The sequence below is a fragment of the Rhinoraja longicauda genome, unplaced genomic scaffold (assembly GCF_053455715.1).
Source record: "Rhinoraja longicauda isolate Sanriku21f unplaced genomic scaffold, sRhiLon1.1 Scf000510, whole genome shotgun sequence".
NCBI classification, from domain to species: Eukaryota; Metazoa; Chordata; class Chondrichthyes; order Rajiformes; family Arhynchobatidae; genus Rhinoraja; species Rhinoraja longicauda.
In genome coordinates, this window is record NW_027601727.1 from 40,182 (window position 1) to 58,171 (window position 17,990).

At 40.8% G+C, this 17,990-nt stretch overlaps 1 protein-coding gene across 1 annotated transcript in view; it reads right to left on the minus strand.

Annotated features, from left to right (window-relative positions):
- LOC144591021 (arginine-glutamic acid dipeptide repeats protein-like) overlaps positions 1-17,990 on the minus strand; it is a gene marked incomplete at its 3' end in the record, with an annotated part of 78,289 nt that overhangs the window by 39,091 nt on the left and 21,208 nt on the right. The window contains exons 3-4 of the mRNA XM_078395368.1: positions 3,725-3,849; positions 1,654-1,753 (exon numbers count right to left, since the gene is read on the minus strand). Coding sequence (XP_078251494.1) covers positions 1,654-1,753; positions 3,725-3,849 — 225 coding nt within the window. The remainder of the gene's footprint in view (positions 1-1,653; positions 1,754-3,724; positions 3,850-17,990) is intronic.

Below are 17,990 nucleotides of genomic sequence, written 5' to 3' on the forward strand. Positions count from 1 at the left end.
GAAACGGAGATTAGGCATTTCTTGAGAATGCTATCCATGAGTGGCACATACCAGCCCTTAACGCACTACAATGCGATACATCTTTCACATGCTTTGAGATGACAGCACATTCAGTTCATTTTGCACAGCGAAAAGCCAATAGCCCTCCAATTAGCTATTTATATTGGCCTCCATTCTACGAGGTCCACACACATTTTGAGAAAAATGGGAAATAATGAATTATTCATGAATAAAGGGGCATCGCTGTAACTTAAAATTGTAAGAAAGACATGATTTTTATTCAGAGCTCTACAAAGAACTTAATAAATAAATAGTAGCAGGGATTTTTTTTTAAGCCCAATGAGTAAAACCGTTTTAGCCTGATACAATTTTGCAAGTTCCTGTTTGGACTGCAATTTTAAATTTAATCAGCTATAATTCCAATGAATCCAAGTCCTCTTTCATTTTCCCTTACTAGTACAGCTTATTCAGTAAGAATCACGGCTAAATATAAACAAATTGATCCAATGCTTCTCATGCAATTACAGTCATTTGTATTTTTGTCGTATAAATAATGATTGGAAGAATATGTTTATTACACTTCACCGTACAGCCGAATGACATTTCTCATTCTGTGTCCCTCTCAGCTATCTTTCACAATTAACAGTAAATTCCATTGCTTTCTGCAGCAGCCTGCCACGACATAAATAAAACATTGCAGTAGTGAACTGCCAACTTTGATTTATACAATGCACTGCAGTAAAATTGATGAAGTTTTTGTTATACTTCCGTAACTTTGGAGGAATTAGCATGTGCGTCCAACACCCACACAGCAAGGTAGCAAGCACCAGCTTGCTAACACAGCGTCTGGCAATGTAGATAAATAAAGTCTTTAAATACTTGGACGGTTCTGGTTATAATATAAGCTGTGGTACAATAGGAATGCCGAGCTCTGGTTCTAAAGGGGAAGATGTTGTCCAATTCCCTAAAATGACAAGCGAACATTTATTCAGTATATCATTCCTTCCTGCTCGATCTGTCCAGTTGTGTAGATAATAAGTAAAATTTTAATTCACAAACCTCATAATTTGTCTAATTCAATTTTTTTTATAAAGGCAACACTAAAGGGCATGGGGTCAAGGAAAGAGCGTTGACGTTGCGGCCCTGTTTCCACCAATCTTTCCACCACCATGCACGAGAAGAACAAGAAGCGCAAGACGGCATTGCATTCAGATGCCGAGAAGTGCCTTCAGCTCTATCTGAACAATTTGTAATATTGTGATGTGGACTCGATAAGGAGACTAAAGATGACCAGCAATATTTAGACCTTAAAAAATCCAGTATTTCACAATGCTCTCTCAGTGGTCATTCAATTGTGTTTATATCCAATTAAATATTCACAATTAAATGAATAAGCTGTGTGCATTCAATACAATTCATAGTAAAATCTGATTAAATTGTCAACATTTGATCAACTGCCATTTGCTTGTTAAAAAATATGGATTCAAAACGATGTCACTTTCACTGTTTTTATATAACCTTTTCACAACACAAATTATCTATTGCACAAACACATCTCTGATTCAGAAACAAGAATTAAAGCTTTGATGCTGAATTTTGTGTGTTAATATCCTCCAAGGCCTCAGTAAAATGCCCCACATGCAAAAAACTTACAGTATTTAATGCATTAACTGTAGTGTCATCTCGAGATGCTGCAAGGCAGCCATCTTCTGTTGATCCACCATCACACATGCCTGCAAAGGCAGCCATACTCCTGCATAAGAACACATGCTGTATTACTGACAGTGCAAACCGTATATTTATATATATTTTTTAAATTATCAAAACGGCAAAAAACCGACATAATAGTAATTATCCAACTGAAATTCTATGATACGTGTTTTTGGCATTTACAATTAATCAAGCAATTAAACAACTTGTGCGAGGCAATGTTATTGCAGCAACATGACTGACATCTTACATAATTTTGTGACTCACTTCGAAAAAATATGTTTACCATTCCGTTATTCAAACAGGTAAATTGATGTATCTACAGATACAATTAATCGGCATATGTACATTTGAGCAATTGCTTCCATATTGTTTTCATAACATGACATCCAATTCAAGCCTAAAATTATTTCAATAGGAATTTTCAACAGTCCCTAGAGTATCTCTATAACATTTTAATTAATGCAAGCAAATTTAATTTTTGTGCAAACGATGGAATCAGAAATAAGATTCCAAGGGATTGCACAGGAATAAGATTCCAAGGGATTAACATTACTACTATTGAGAAACTCAACAATTTCCTTCAATTCCAACCAAAATTAATTCTAAGCATTCAAACTATTACTCATTAGTACTTTGAATAAAAAAATAGGATAACAAGGTGCATGAAACTTTATGTCTCTTTCAGAATGCATCTTAGCCACAAGGTATGTCCATTTCCCTTCTCTCACAAGGCAGCACCGAGAATCCCTTCCAAGGCTGTTCTTCATCCCAATGGTCAATGATTATTTTTTGCTCATCACTTCTCTCCACAGAGGTTATCACAATTCCATGTTTGTGCCTGACTCTTCAGTTGAGATAGTGACATTATCATATGGAGCAATGTGCTATAAACTGTGTTAATTACCCCTCCTCGTCTGAAGTCGAATCATAAAGATCATGGAAATTTTTTGAATGGCACAGGTTTGTTCAGCCAATTGCCAGTCAAAAAATAGAGCTACCCAACTTAGTTCCATCTTCTGGCATTGGATCTTTAATCTTCCAATTCACATCCCAGTGTTTTCTAAATGTGAAGAGGGTTTCTGCCACTGCCAGTCTATGAGATGATGAATTCCAGAACTGTGACCACCTACTGGGTGAAAGAAGTTTTCCCTCAGCACCCACTTATTCCTCCTATTGATTACTTTTAATCTCTCTATCTGCTTCCCCCCCACCCCCCACCCCACCCCCATGTGTTAAAGTCTAGTATAACATATCAACAGCCTACTTTACTATGAAATGTTACTATGAAATGCATCACATCTGAACCTACCAAGTCAATGATTAGTAATCAAGCACAAAAGCTCAAGGCTTCCCTTGAGCTCTCCCACATCCAGGTGCCCAGAAGAAATTGATGCTTCCACAGCATTTGTCAAACAGATCAGTGCAACCCTTCTCCTTTGTGTTGTTTAGTTTCAAACTGGATGCTGAACTGTTATCTTTTCCTTACGTAATGCCACTAAAATAATGCCAATCCCTTCAGTGCCCAATGTCCTTGTTAATTTGGTCAGCCTTTATTCTCGCCCCTTGCCCCTTTCCTCTATCCCTCTGCACATTACTACCAGTAGGCTCTTTGGAGTGCCAAAGATAATAATCACAATAAATTCTACTTCCTGCATGCTTCAAAGACAGTGAGTTGGAACAAGCAGAGGGTAATCCAGGTCTTCACAGTGCTGCATGGACTCATGTTTTTAGTTGCACATGGATGCAGAAAGGCATCGACAGAGGACACCACTCGGGCCATGCACTTTGTTACTGATGAGACAGTATACGATATGGATAGGGAGCACTTCAGAATGGGTTTAGGTGGAGATAAAACATCTTAAAAAACAGCAGAATAGTTTTCTTTAACCCATGATCATATTGGAACCTGACCGTGAAAACGTTTGATTATTTTTTTCCTCATATGTATTTGAAGCACTTGCATTCTCTGAACCAGTTAATGGGAGGGATCAGGCTTCCAGCGCCGTCTTACCTGGCCGCTCTCAAGTACATCAGAAGCTCGCAATCATTGACACCGGGTGTCCAAACCAGCTCCTCGTGTTCTGTGACCATCTCACCAGTGGACAGGGGAAGAGGCTTCAATTCTGGAAGTTTTGCCTGATAAGAGGGAACATTTAATTGGAATTATATTTCAACAGAATCAATAGTTCAACCATAAAGAAGATAGCCCAGAGCAAAGACAATATTAAACAGTTTCTTTCCCAGGGATGTAAAAACAGGTGTACAAAGAGTAAGCCAAGACATTGAAGAGAACAAAACCATTAGTGCAATGGGCAAGGGTCCTAAATCGGAAATATATCATCATCACTTTCTCCAAGGGAATCAAGGATGAGTAATAAATGCTGCTGATGTGAGCCATGCTTACATTATGAAATATATGTAAATAATAAATATTTACCTCACAACTCTTGCTCCAGTAAATGTATGACCTCCTAGGTGTTATCTCATAGAAAACATAGAAAACACAGAAAATAGGTGCAGGAGTAGGCCATTCGGCCCTTCGAGCCTGCACCGTCATTCAATATGATCATGGCTGATCATCCAGCTCAGTAACCTGTACCTGCCTTCTCTCCATACCCCCTGATCCCTTTAGCCACAAGGGCCACATCTAACTCCCTCTTAAATATAGCCAATGAACTGGCCTCAACTACCTTCTGTGGCAGAGAATTCCACAGACTCACCACTCTCTGTGTGAAGAAATGTTTTCACATCTCGGTCCTAAAAGACTTCCCCCTTATCCTTAAGCTGTGACCCCTGGTTCTGGACTTCCCCAACATCGGGAACAATCTTCCCGCATTTAGCCTCTCCAACCCAGCTCCCATTTCTTCACCTGAGCTGCCAATTTTCACCATTTTATGGGAATGGCTGGCAATCAGTGTCCACTGCATTCCCTCCCATCATGTCTACCTGCAGAACCTGATTCTGTTATCCCTCCTCTCTCCACCCCCCCCCCCCCCCCCCCCACCCCACCCCCACTCTGCCACCCATCTGCATCTTTAATTCCCACCATGTTTGTTGTGATGAAGTCATCTTTGTTGCAGGACAAACCAGAGCCTACAAAATGCATTTCTTTTTTCTCAGCCATGGATTACCTTCCAACAGAATTATTAGGTTTCAACTGTGGCCACATTATTTCTTGCACTTCAGTTCTCACTCCCTTTCTCCTTGCAGAACAAGGGTAGGATACCCTTGACCTCGCTTTTCTGCTTAACCAGCTTGAACAATTATCCGCTCTAATTCCCAATGCCACCAGGGTGAAACACCTTGACCTTTTCTACCCCTTCTGCCTTGCAAGCGGACCATTCCCTCTGGCAACTTTGGGTCACGTTTCTACCTCTACTAAAAAACAACTCCTCCATTCTTTGACAGCCTCTTCTGAAAGTGTAGATGATGTAACTTCTAGCTATCACTCCCCACCATCCAGACACACTTCACATGTGAAGCAGTGATTTAGACAGAATTTCAATTTCTTATTACTGCAATAGGTTCTCGTTACTTTAGTTTCTCCACACTGGGGACACCAAAGGCAGAACATCACAGCTCAGTTCACAAGCATGACTTCCAGCTTCAAGCTGCCCGTCATTTTAATTCTCTGCCTTATTCCCACGATGACCTCTCTCTCCTCAGCCTCCAACAATGTCCCAATGTAGGTCAATGCAGGCTTGAGGAACAACATCTCACACTGCAACTGAGCATGTTGCAGCGTTCCTAGCACAAGATTCAGCTCACAAATTACAAATAATGTTATATCCCACATCTTCCACCCCATATTTCCAGCTTTCCCTCCACCTTTCGTTGGTGATTTCAGGTACGTATTCTGCAGACTGAGCTATTGCGCCCTTACTCCTCGTATCGCCAGCACCTTTTACCTGCACTATTGTTGCTTTTGTCTTACAATTTCTCCTCTTTTTTTTTTTTTGCATTTCCCTTTTGTTCTTTCCTTCCACCCTCTGCCTTTTGGCATCATAAAGCTAGTTTTAACACTATTTCTTCACAGTTCCAATGAAAGAACAGCAAACTGAAACATTAGGAAACATTAGTTGTTCCTCTCTGCAGAGATGCTGTCCAACTTGAGTACTTGCAGCATTTTCCAATTTTATTTCAATTTTCTAACATTGGTTACACTTAATTTTGCTATACTGCTACAGAATCCTTACCGTAGATCGTACAATAAACCCTTATAATAAGCGACCATAGGTGTCTTTTATTGCCGATTGTTTGCTATAACTGAGTAAAGTATTATCATTGTATAAGTAGTAGAAATAAATAACTGCAGTTGATGATTAATACACAAAAGGACACAAAGTGTTGGAGCAACTCAGCAGGTCAGGCAGCATCTGAACAACATGGATAGGCTATGTTTCAGCTCGAGACCTTTCTTCAGACTCTTGGTCTGGAATTGGGCATGGAATCGAGGTGAGTTGACGGCCCCAGCCTGCTGGCGGCCGGGGAAGAAGCGGGGATCGGTGGAGTTAATGGTCGTAGCCCATCCGTGGCTGGAGTACGGGTAAGGATCGGCGGTGGTGGTGGCAGGCGTGGCTTGGAAACGGCCGGGGAAGCTGTGTGGGCCAGTGATGGCAGCAGTGGAGGGGCTTGCCAGGGAGGGGCTGCGAGTGGCAGGGGCCGGCGGCACGAGCAGGGGTGGTATGGGCAGCCGTCGGTAGATCAGTTATAAAGAGGCCCGTTAAAACAAGGGTTTACTGTAGTGTATACATTGCTAGATACACACTTGCTTCGCCATATTGCCCATGCGTTGAGAGTTCCCATGCAAATATCAAGAAAGTCAACTTGGAACCTATTTCTCTACACACTGTACACTACATTACTTGCTGACAGGCTTTGTATGTTGGTAGGTTGATGTTTTACAATTGGCCCACCAATGACAGAAGGTTGACACAAGGAACTGCAGATGCTGGAATCTTGAGCAAAACACAAAGTACAGGAGTAACTCAGCGGGTCAGACAACGTCTGTAAAAGGAATAGACAGACAAAGCTGCGGGTCAGGACCCTTCTTCAGAAGGTTGCCCACAATAACAGTTACATCTCAGCCTTCTACTGTACCTCGGAATGCAATGGCAAACAACTGAACTCAAAATCATCAGAGGCCTAATTGTTTAGTTTCTCCCGATCAATGGTCAACATGTTTGTGTGCCACATAAATGTCATTAGCTTGATCAAGCAAAAGAGTAAACAATATATCACTAAGGTCTGACTCGATGTGCTTGCTTTAGAGGGCAAATGCATCAACAGTGCTGTTTCTAAAACAAGGGCCACAACACTTCCCAAAAACAACTTTTCAACTAAATTGGTTGGCTTCTTTGGCAAGGTGAGGTTAAATGTTATATTGTCTAAACCACAAAGTATGACTACAAAAAGATGACAAAAAGCATTGAAACTGAGTGCTTTGTTCTATTTTTACAAAACCACTGTCATTTTTAGTGCACTCAATCATCAAACACTTAAGATTTTTTTTTAAACAGCACGATTTTAAGATAGCTAAAGAAATCTCAAATATATGACAATATCAATTTTTCTAAAGAACAAAAGATTATGTAAAACAGTATTAGAGATCAATGCAATATGTTTTATCCATTTTGTTTTCTTTTGGACTATGAATGAAAGCATGAAAAAATTTGGAACAATGCTCGATATTCCCATGAGTTGACTGAAATAATTTCCAGTGCAAGGCAAGATGGTTGTGAAGATAGACACAAAATGCTGGAGTAACTCAGCAGGACAGGCATCATCACTGGCAAGAAGGAATGGGTGACCTTTTGGGTCAAGACCCTTCTTCAGACTGAGGCTTGCTTAGAGTAAAACTGGGACAACATTTAGGCATGACATTATAACTTGTACTTGTGCCACACAAGTGCCAAGCCATGACCATCTCCAGCCATGAATTTTACAATCATCCCATGCTATGTGATATGTTTAATCATGGGATCATCACCGAATGTCTTTTGGATCATCATTACAATAAAAATAGGTTTAGCATACAACAGAGAATGAGCCACCCCTCAAACCATTTCCACGATTGAAAAGGTGCAGGCCATGAGTCTATTGGTACTTCCAAGAAAAGGTGACGGGGGAGACCATAGGAACTGAGTGGTCTTTCAACACAGACTCCAGAAACGGTCGGCAAGGTGCCTGAAGCCTTGAGACGTACACCTTGCCCACCACTCAATACCAGCCTTCCACACTGAGCCAGGGTAGAGTCATCATTGCAGGATTCACATCAGGCTCCCAACAACACCCTGGTATCAAGGGCAGCAGAGTACAGCCGATTGGAATTGTCCTTTTAAAGTACAGTGGGGTAATTAAGAGTCTTCATACTCCAGAGCTTAGCATGCTAAAATAAATCTGCATTTACTCAAATACACTGTAGTGTCAAGATATCAGGATATATATCAGGATACTCAAATACACTATAAGTGAATAAAAAAACCTCAAAGAAAACAATGATTTTGGAAACATGATAGAAATTGCTGAACATACTCAGGCAACCACTGCGAATAAGAAACTGGGATAAATGTTTCTGATGAAAGGTTAGTGGCCCGATACAACTGCTTTGCTCTCCACTGACACTGCCGAACCTTCAGAGCATTTTCTGCTTTTATGTTGCCTCAGCTGAAATCAGCTAACTCAGCTCAGAGCAGGATTCAAAAAGCAGCCTTCCAGTTTATATCAAAGTCTCCTTACCAACCAAGTCATCAGGGAGCTTTAAAGAGCGAGAACTTGTTATTTGTTTTCCTGAGGTTTTCTTGCAAACATTTTGTTTTATAACAGCCATATGATGCAACTTTAAGTGACTTGCACAATGCCAACACAATAGAAATTTTCTCTGCATGGCTTCTCCATGTAGCGGGTGAACGAAAGGAGCATTATGCCTCAGGCAACATGGAAATGGTTAGCGTACAGTCTCCAAGAGTGCAGTGTGATTACTCGCAACCTGCCAGAAAATATACTTTCCGGTATCTTGTTAAAATTATTTATGGAATTGAGTGCTTGCTTGGCACCAAGGCTGCAATATCATTGTGGAAGGGCTGAACTGGGCTGTGTTCTGTAGGTGAGCCTGACTATGGAAATAGACTATGATCCAGAAACTGCTGTGATCAGCTTATTAATTGATTGATTGAATTGAATGAAAGGTACGAGCATAGAAACAGGCTCTTTGTCTCACTGATACCATGCCAACCGTCAAGAACCGGTTCACACTAGTTCTGGTTTCCCACTTTCGCATCCACCCCCTACATATTATCGACAATTTGCTACGGCCAATTAACCCACAAAGCCGCCCATCTTTGGAATGTGGGAGCACCCGGAGGAAACTTCTACGGTCACAGGGAAAACATGAAAGCTCCTGCAGATGGGACCCGAGGTCAGGATCGAACACGGGTCTAACAGCTGTGCCACCTCTTTTGCAAATGTACATTTGCAATTTGCAACATTTGCCACTTTACTTGGTGGCAAACACATATCAGCTTAGAGAAGGATAAGTCTCATTGTGCTAATCCCTCATTCAGGAGGTCCAATTTAAGTTGCCATCTTAAATCCAATAAAGTAACAAGTAGAAATTTACAAAACAAGTAGCACGTCTTAGGCTGGCATTTAAACCCTGAAGTGCTGCAATTTTTTACCTCCAACTTAATCTTTCTAATCTTTCTTAACCCCAAAACACCCACCTCAGAAGGACTGCTGAGGCTGCGATAAAATATTTCAACAGCAAAAAATGAACACTTTCGTTAAGTAAATATGTTAAGGATAACTGAATCAAGACTGGACGGAGTTAAGATATTGTTCAGCGATGATGTAAATGAATGGGGAAACAAGGTCCTCCAAATATCTCGTCCTTTTGTTGTATTATATATGCTATTAAAAATGTGAATGCACGATCCCCATCATGATCGATACTGTCCACATTAGCTGAGAATAATTGGGCATCGCAAACAGCAACCCTGTAGGATGGGAAATGCTACACTTTCACATTATCACTAAGGCAGCGACCAACCTAGTCTCAATGAGATGAGTAGGAGACCGTGCTGGGGACTGCCCCAGGCACAGCTGATACCTGACAGAGTTACAACACAGGGACTAGGTGTGTGCTAGGCAGTAGAATCAGCATGCTGGAGATGGAGGGAAGTAATCCTTCGAGGAATAGATCAGAACAAACACAAAATCAAAGGCAAAGTAAAAGCGATCTGTAACAAGCTGGACAGAACTAAGGAAGGACAGAAGTTCCATGTAAAAGTGCATGTCCTGCACATGGTGATCAAGCTCTTTCAGAGGTTTCTCCGCTCCAACCTCCTTCACATGGAGTCAAATGGTGAAACACAAACTTGCTAAGTTTTGTCAGGATTCACACAAATTGGATTAACTATGTTGTTAATGTGTATGGGAAGATATATATATATTTTAAAGAACGTTAAGTATTTTGAATGATTAATGAAAGCTCAAGAGTGGGATGTGGCTTGCATGTGTTTTGGATGTTTCCAGTTCCATGGATGGAGGCAATGCTCATTCCATTGATATTTGCCAGCTGCAAAGTCCTGACTTCTAAAGAGAAAACTAAATCTTGTATTACACATTTTTAAATTATTTATGAACATATTGTAAATGAATGTTCAACAGTTGGCAGAGACTCGGTGGGCTGAATGGCTGCATCTCTCGATGACTAAATATACTCAGTCATTTCTAGCTATCGGACTGACAAACCGGGACATTATTGGTCCGTGAGCTATACATCAGTGATAGGGAAATTATTGGAGAAGATTCTTACCGATAGGAGTTATTTGCATTTGGAAAAGGATGGACATTAGGAATAGTCAACATGGCTTTATATGGGGAGGGGGGGGGGGGGGGAGTCATGTCTTACAAACTAAAGTTTTTATGAAGAGGTTACAAACATGATTGATGAGGGCAGGTCATATGTTGTGTACATGGAATTTAGTAAAGCTAGATACTTTATGGGAGGTGGTAAAGAAAGCATATGGCATACCTGCCTACATAGGTTGGGAAATCATGTTGCAGGTTTATAGAACTTTGGTTAAGCCACATTTGCACTAATGTGTGCAGTTCTGTCACTGCTTTGCAGGAAGGATGGAGAAACTTTGGAGAAGGTACAGGAGAGGTTCAGCAGGATGTTGCAAGGATTAGAGAGTAATAGTTACAAGGAGAGGGTGGACAAGCTAGGATTGTTTTCTCTGGAGCGTCAGAGGCTGAGGGGCAAACTGATAGAAGCGTTTACAATTACGAGAGCACAGATAGAATAAATAGTCAAGTGTCTTTTTCCAGGGTGATAATGTCAAATATTCAAAGACATAAAGTTTCAAAGAGGGGGAAAGATTAAAGGAGGGTTTTCAAGATGTTTTTTGTTTTCACAGACAGCTTTCAGTGGCCTTGAACTACCAGGGGAAGTGGCAGAGGCAGATACAACAGCAACATTTAAGAGGCATTTAGATGGATGGATGAACAGGCAAGTAATGGAGGAGATTGGCATCACAGTCAGCACGGACATCGTGGGCTGAAGTGCCCATTTCTCAGCTGTACTTTTTATGGGAGGAAGTTATGCTACCAGTTGGGGATCCTACACTGTAACTGTATCATTAGGTGTAAAGTAAAAAGGTGTGCAAAGTGCAAACTAAATTTGAGTTCATCTATTTGAAATATTAACTTGACTAGCAATCAGCCAATAGATAACTACTATAATCTCCTTTATGCGCAGTTTTATAAGCTGACGAGGGAATACCACCCACCTGTATACGCTATTGATGTGATTCTTATTTTCATTAGCTGGCCTAAATGGATGACTTTCATCAGGTACCATCTGCAAAAGACGCTTCCAACGTTTTACTCAAAACCAAAATCATAGGATCCTTAAATATGAAAAGGCTAAATATTCCAGTCGCTGTTAAAATATATTTGCAAACAGAACACTCAAATGTCAATTCAAATGCAAACCCAGTTTGAAGAAATATATCCATAATCTTTAAGTTGACTGCCAGAGACTCTACCGTAAATGGTGAATAGTATTAGGTTGAATATAAAGGTCGATCAGCAATACAGTATCACATCCCACACCCTCAGAAGAGCACCATCTGCTGCACCAAGCGGCTGTGCACACTGGTAATGCACCAGAGTGGTTATCAGAAATATTTACTGACGATGTGTTCCATAACAAATAATCGTAGAATATTAACAACAATGGATTTAGCATTTTTTTAAAATCAGGTTGCCAAATTACGATTTTAAAGTTTTTCAAAATCTAAATGTTGGAAAGGAACAGTAGCCAGCAGGTAGGGTTGCTGACGCACTGCATCAGTAACCCAGGATACATTCTGGCCTCGAGTGTTGTGTTTGTGGAATCTAGACCATGACTATTTGAGAAGCAAATAGGAAATTCTCCATCAAAATAATGTACCCCTCAACGACTTCAGTCGAGACTGTACGAACAGATTCTACATCACAGCTAAAAGATTGTTTGGGACAAGAATTCATGATATGCCCCACAATTTAGTTGATGTGGCTCCAATTGCAGCAGGAACTTTACAGGTGCTCCCCGGCTTACAATGCTTCGACTTGTGATATTTTGACTTTGCGGTGGTGTAAACGGCAGCGAACCGTAGCGAGCCGCAGCTTGCTTCCGGCCACGTGATCAGGTATATTAAATGCATTTTGACTTACAATATTTTCGGTTTGCGATGGGTTTCTCGGAACGGAACCCCGTGGTAAGCAGAGGAGCACCTGTACTGATATTTTGTTTGTGCAGTATGGTGCCTCATCTTCCCAAGCCCATTCTCAAACTCTTCAGTGGATCAGGTTTTCAGAAAGTGGTTGAACCCCGCACTTACACTATGTGCATGTAGGTTAACTCCTAAATCCTGTGAAGAAACACTCATCGCCTTCCTTAAGTGACCCTTCTCCTGTCACAAATATTAGCCTTGTATAAAACAATTTACTCTGCCCTCTATTATTCTCTAGATACTAGAACAAGCTTCAAGAAAATAAAGACCAAACAAGTACTATGAACACCTAGGTATTTGCATATGCATAGTTAGTACATATTTACTACTCAAACCTGAGCTAGTCTTGATACTTCTGTCAAACTGACATGGAAAAGTACAAGACAGGTTTGGGTTCATCTATTTCAAACATAACCTGCACTAGCAATTAGTCAACAGAGCCAACACTATCGACAAATCTTGACAAATCTATCCAAGCTTCATGAGAACAAGGAATTTCATTGCACCCAGGAGTACATAACAATAAATTAATCTGAATCTGGTTAAAATCATTAGTACATTGATACTAAGTACATTAATTACAATATCCTAAATTGGACTTCTGGGACAAAGAAAACAGCAGGTCTTACACAATCAAAAAAGATGTTCACTGTTTCTGGTTGTAGCATTTATCTTATTTTGATAAATACATCTCTTGATGCTCCTGAACACATGATCAGTGATGTAACCTGGGGTCGTTGGGTGTTTTGGGTCTTTCAACATCAGGTCTCTTGCCCGGGCGACCCAGCCGTGGGTGATCAGACCACGACTCGTGTTCAGGTGGCATTGGCTCCTCCCCATGGACCTCCTCTCCTGATCCAGAGCCATCTCCAGGCTTTCTCCGCTGCCTCTGTGGTGTACTTGATGGCTCTTCTCCTCTCCATTCCGGTGAGGTCTTGTAAACTAAACTGTTTATGTCTGTGTTGTTAGGTTTGTGTGCTATTGTATATTCTTTTTTTAGTAACTGCACTGATGTACAGCACCTTGATCAATGTGGGTTGTGTTTAAATGTGCTATACAAATAAAATTGACTTGAATTGACTGACTAGAGCGATTGCCCTGCAAAACCTCTACAGCAAACCTCGATGGGCATACACCTGGCTTTCCAGCCCTGCTTACGGCAGTCTATGACCAGCTCTTTGTACTTGATCTTCTTTCTCTCGTGGGCCTCCTCCAGTCCTCCCACGGCACTGTCAGTTCCAACGAGACGATGTTTTTGGTTGCCTCAGAATTCTACACAGTCCAAAAATGCAAAGCCATCTTCACCTTACAGCCTTTTGTTTTGGCAAAGGAGTTTACTCTTCACTGAATTATGTTCTGGCCATTGATGTCACATAAGCAAATCAGGTTTGAGCCTTGCCCATAAATCCTGACAGCTTACTGTTTAGGGCACTTTGATTCTGTACTGCTCTCAAGATCTGTTCAAATTCACACTCAGGTGCATTTAATTGTTGAATCAGTTAAAACTGACCAAACATGGAGAATTGCCATTACTCTCGGTATTGTAGAAACAAAGAAATGCAGATACTAATTAATACACAAAAGGACACAAAGTGCTAGAGCAGTCTGGTGGTCAGGCAGCATCCTCGGAGAACATGGATAGGTAATGTTTTGGGTCAGAACCTTCAAACTGAAGTTGTCTCGACCCAAAACGTTACCCATCCATGTTCTCCAGAGATACTCAGATACCTGACCGACTAAGTTACTCCAGCACTTTGTCCCCTTTTGCTCACAGTATTGTTGTCCTATTGAGTTCTCAATAAACAATGGATTGCATTTGCAACTATCAACACAGACACCCAGTTTATAACATGTAAATATTAACATTCCCACTGAAGGTGGCTGCTCAAACTTTATTTTCTTACGACCACTTGAAATTGTTTCCTTTTTCAAGTACTTATTTGACCCATATCTAAACTACCATAGTCTCTGCCTCAACTGACCTGTGCAAACCATTTCTTCTTCTGCTAACTTCCAACAGGGAAAAGGTATTTAAATTCACTTTTCATTCCATGCATTGATACTGTGTGCCCTAATGCATGGTAACTCACAATTCCAGTTGAATATCTTCAGTAACTGCCCACATCCTTATTTGGATACACATATCCGCACCCACAACTCTCTCACTCTGAACATGTGAATTAGGTTTGGCGGAAAGACTGAAGGACTTCACAAAAAGAGTTTTGTCTTTCACAAAACGCATATTTTTGCTGCTGAATTATATTTATTTCCGTCTTCTTATCTTTTCGCTGGTGACTTCCATATTTTGGCAGAAATGTATCAAAACCACCTTCAAAATATATTATTTAAACACAGACCAGCTACATAAATAAATCAGATTAACCCCCGAAACAGTAAATAACTTTTAGTTATTTTAGTGATGTTCCACGGTGACGTTTTCATTATTATAATGAAGTCACAATTTTGTCTTTGATAAAACATCTTTGTTGCTGTCGCCGAATATTGATCACTGTGCTCACCAATGTAGTCAAATATGAAGTTCACCTACCGTAACTGTGTCATTTGTCATTCTCTGCGAGGTTGCGTCTTCACATACAAACACGGTGGTGATAACTTGCTAAGAAAACAGGAATATCCCTCAAGAAATCTTCCTTTTGCTGCCTAATTGATCACATATTTTTCACCTTAGACCAATAAACAAGAATACTTTCAGGGTTCATCTTTGGTTGGTCTGCTTCCTGACACCAATGAAGACATGCGGTGTCAAGGCAACCTATGTTAAGGCGTCACTGTACCAAAGGTAACTCGTCTTATTCCTGACACAATGCCACACAAATTTTGAAAATACTTTGATCTATTCATCCATTCATTTTTAATTTCTTCAGGTGGAATCCTGCACTAGGGATTTTCTTTAATTAGTCTGTGCATGAAAAAAACACACTGGAGAGTCTGGAATAGTCTATGTAAACAAGGGCTCTGTGGTATCTATGGGAATTCTTACACCTGTCTGGTTTGTAAGCAATTGTTGCACATCATGAACGAGAAAGAAACTCTGTCCTGAGAAAGTCTGCCTTGAGGATAATGCCACTGCTTCCAAAAGGAGTCTAACTGAACTGATCATATTGCAGATTTTTGTTGTTGCTGGAAGAAACTGGGTGAACTCTCCCAATGTTACCAGTAACTAATGTGGGGAAGGGAGGGGTGTTCTAGGGAAATGGGGAATTACATTATCCTAAAGTGACCTTTTTCAACATGTGCCTGAATTGGGCGTAGTCTCTTATCAAATGTTTCACCATTCTAGCCAAATAACCTGAAGCGAGAGATAAAACCTCAGGCTGCAAGAAGCTTGGTAAAAGCTGAGTGCGTCTGACCCGCAAGGATTCTATTTGTCTTTATACCTATCTGGATGTCCACACACATGGAAATATCCTCAGAACAAACTACTGAAGATAGTAAGTATCGTTCTTTGCCCAAAATAGAGCAAAGACACCAAAAATACTAAATCCTGGAGAATTTAATTCTCTACCTGTTTTTGCAAAGGCACTGGCTGGTGCCTATGCGCCTCTCTTAACCCCTTTCCCCAACAGAATGAGAAGAATAGGACTAAGCCATTCAGTTCCATGATTTAAGTCTGTTATTCTAGATCACAGCTAATTTGCATTTCAATCTCATAGTCCATCCGCATTAGTAACATATCCTTTAATACCGTTGCTTATTAAAAACCCATCTTACTTAGAACCAAAATTATTAAATGGATTTGCGGCCACATGCCCTTTTTGTCAACCCCACCCACCCCCACCTACTGTGATGAATTGCTTCCGAGTATTAGCCATAAATATGCTCTCATTTCAATGTCCCCTTGTTCAGGGATCTGTAAGAGAATCTAGTTACAATCTACTACACCAACCGCGAACAGATCATGCCTTATTGCTGCACTTTGTCTGGCATCCAGCCTTAACTCATTTCCTTTGACTTCAGAGCTTTTCACAAATTTGAAATCTTTGCCCGAGCATCAATCTCAACGACTAAGTTTCAATCTTCACGTTTTATCCATCATGAAGTATAGGTGGAGTGGATTGTGTTGTGGAACCCATTGGGTTCACTTCCACAACCCAACCCATCCCATCTTCATGTGGTGCTTCTGCTGCTACACAACAATGGTCATGACCTTTCTGGAGCCATTGCACAGGAAGGAGGGAGGAGGTCTATCATTCAGGGCCATCACCTGGTAGAAAATCTGGGAGCAATAGGGGAGGGATGTACTTAAAACAATCTGAATCACTAGAAAAAAATGGGCATGGTGTAAAAGTGCAAACAGAAATCCTGAACCCGAAAGCCTGCATCCTCAGGTCCTAAAGAAAATGGCCGTAAAGATAGTGGAGCATTGCTTATAATTTATCAAAATTTCAGGCAGCAAGGACATTCAGCCTGGTTTCAGGCAGCAAGGACATTTTTAAAGTAATATCCTTACAGAAATCTGTATCCTTGATCCAGATTTGATCCATGGCAGAAAATGCCACCTTCAATAAAGGAGACAGAAAGCAAGAAACTATAAGCCAGTTAGCCAAATATGTCTTTGGGGAAGTGCTGAAATCCATTATAAAATATAGTTGGAATAAGTAAGTCAGGTTTTGGATTGGCAATCCATATTCTATTCCTGTCAGAAGATATCGATCTGTCTTCTGCATATGTGATGGAGCCTCCATTCGGGGTAAAGAAATTTCTTCTCATTCTCAATGGCAACCCATTCTTCCGAGGCTGTCACGCCTGGTTCGAGACTTCCCCCAACCAAGGAAAATTTCAACCTCGCATCAACACTGCCAAGTCCTGTAACCCTACCTTATTTTAAACTCCAGACAATAGGCTAAATCTACTTGACCTCTCCTGTATAACACATCCACCAATCCAGAAATAATTCTGGAGAACTTTTGTTACACTCTAATACAAATAATTTCCTTCCTTGGGAAGGGTGACCAGATCTGTACACAACATTCCAATATAACGGGAGGAAGTTAGTTCTATTCTTGCATTCAAATTCTCTTTCGGTAAAGGTCAACATACTGTTTGGCTTACTAAATGTTTCTGCACCTGTTACATTAACTTTTGAGTGTTTCATCTTTAATGCTCTCTTGAACTTCTACAGACGGAACGGTAGCGAACATACTAACGTTGCAACACAGCCAGGTTTGGCAATACAAACTCCCACAGGAATGAAGGATATTACACAGAGTGGTATGCACAGCCCGGTCCATCACGGGTACTGACCCCCCATCATCAAAGGGTTATACAGGAGGTGTTGCCTCAAAAAGGCAGCCAATATCAAAGACCCACACCACTCTGGCATCACTTCCATTTTGCTCCAACTATCCAGAAAGTGGAACAGGAGCCTGAAAACCATGACCACCAGATTCAAGAATAACATTACCCCAACAAGGAACTTGAATACGACACAACATTGACCTCAGCAAATGTGAACTTTATGGGTTGCCTTTGGTTGCA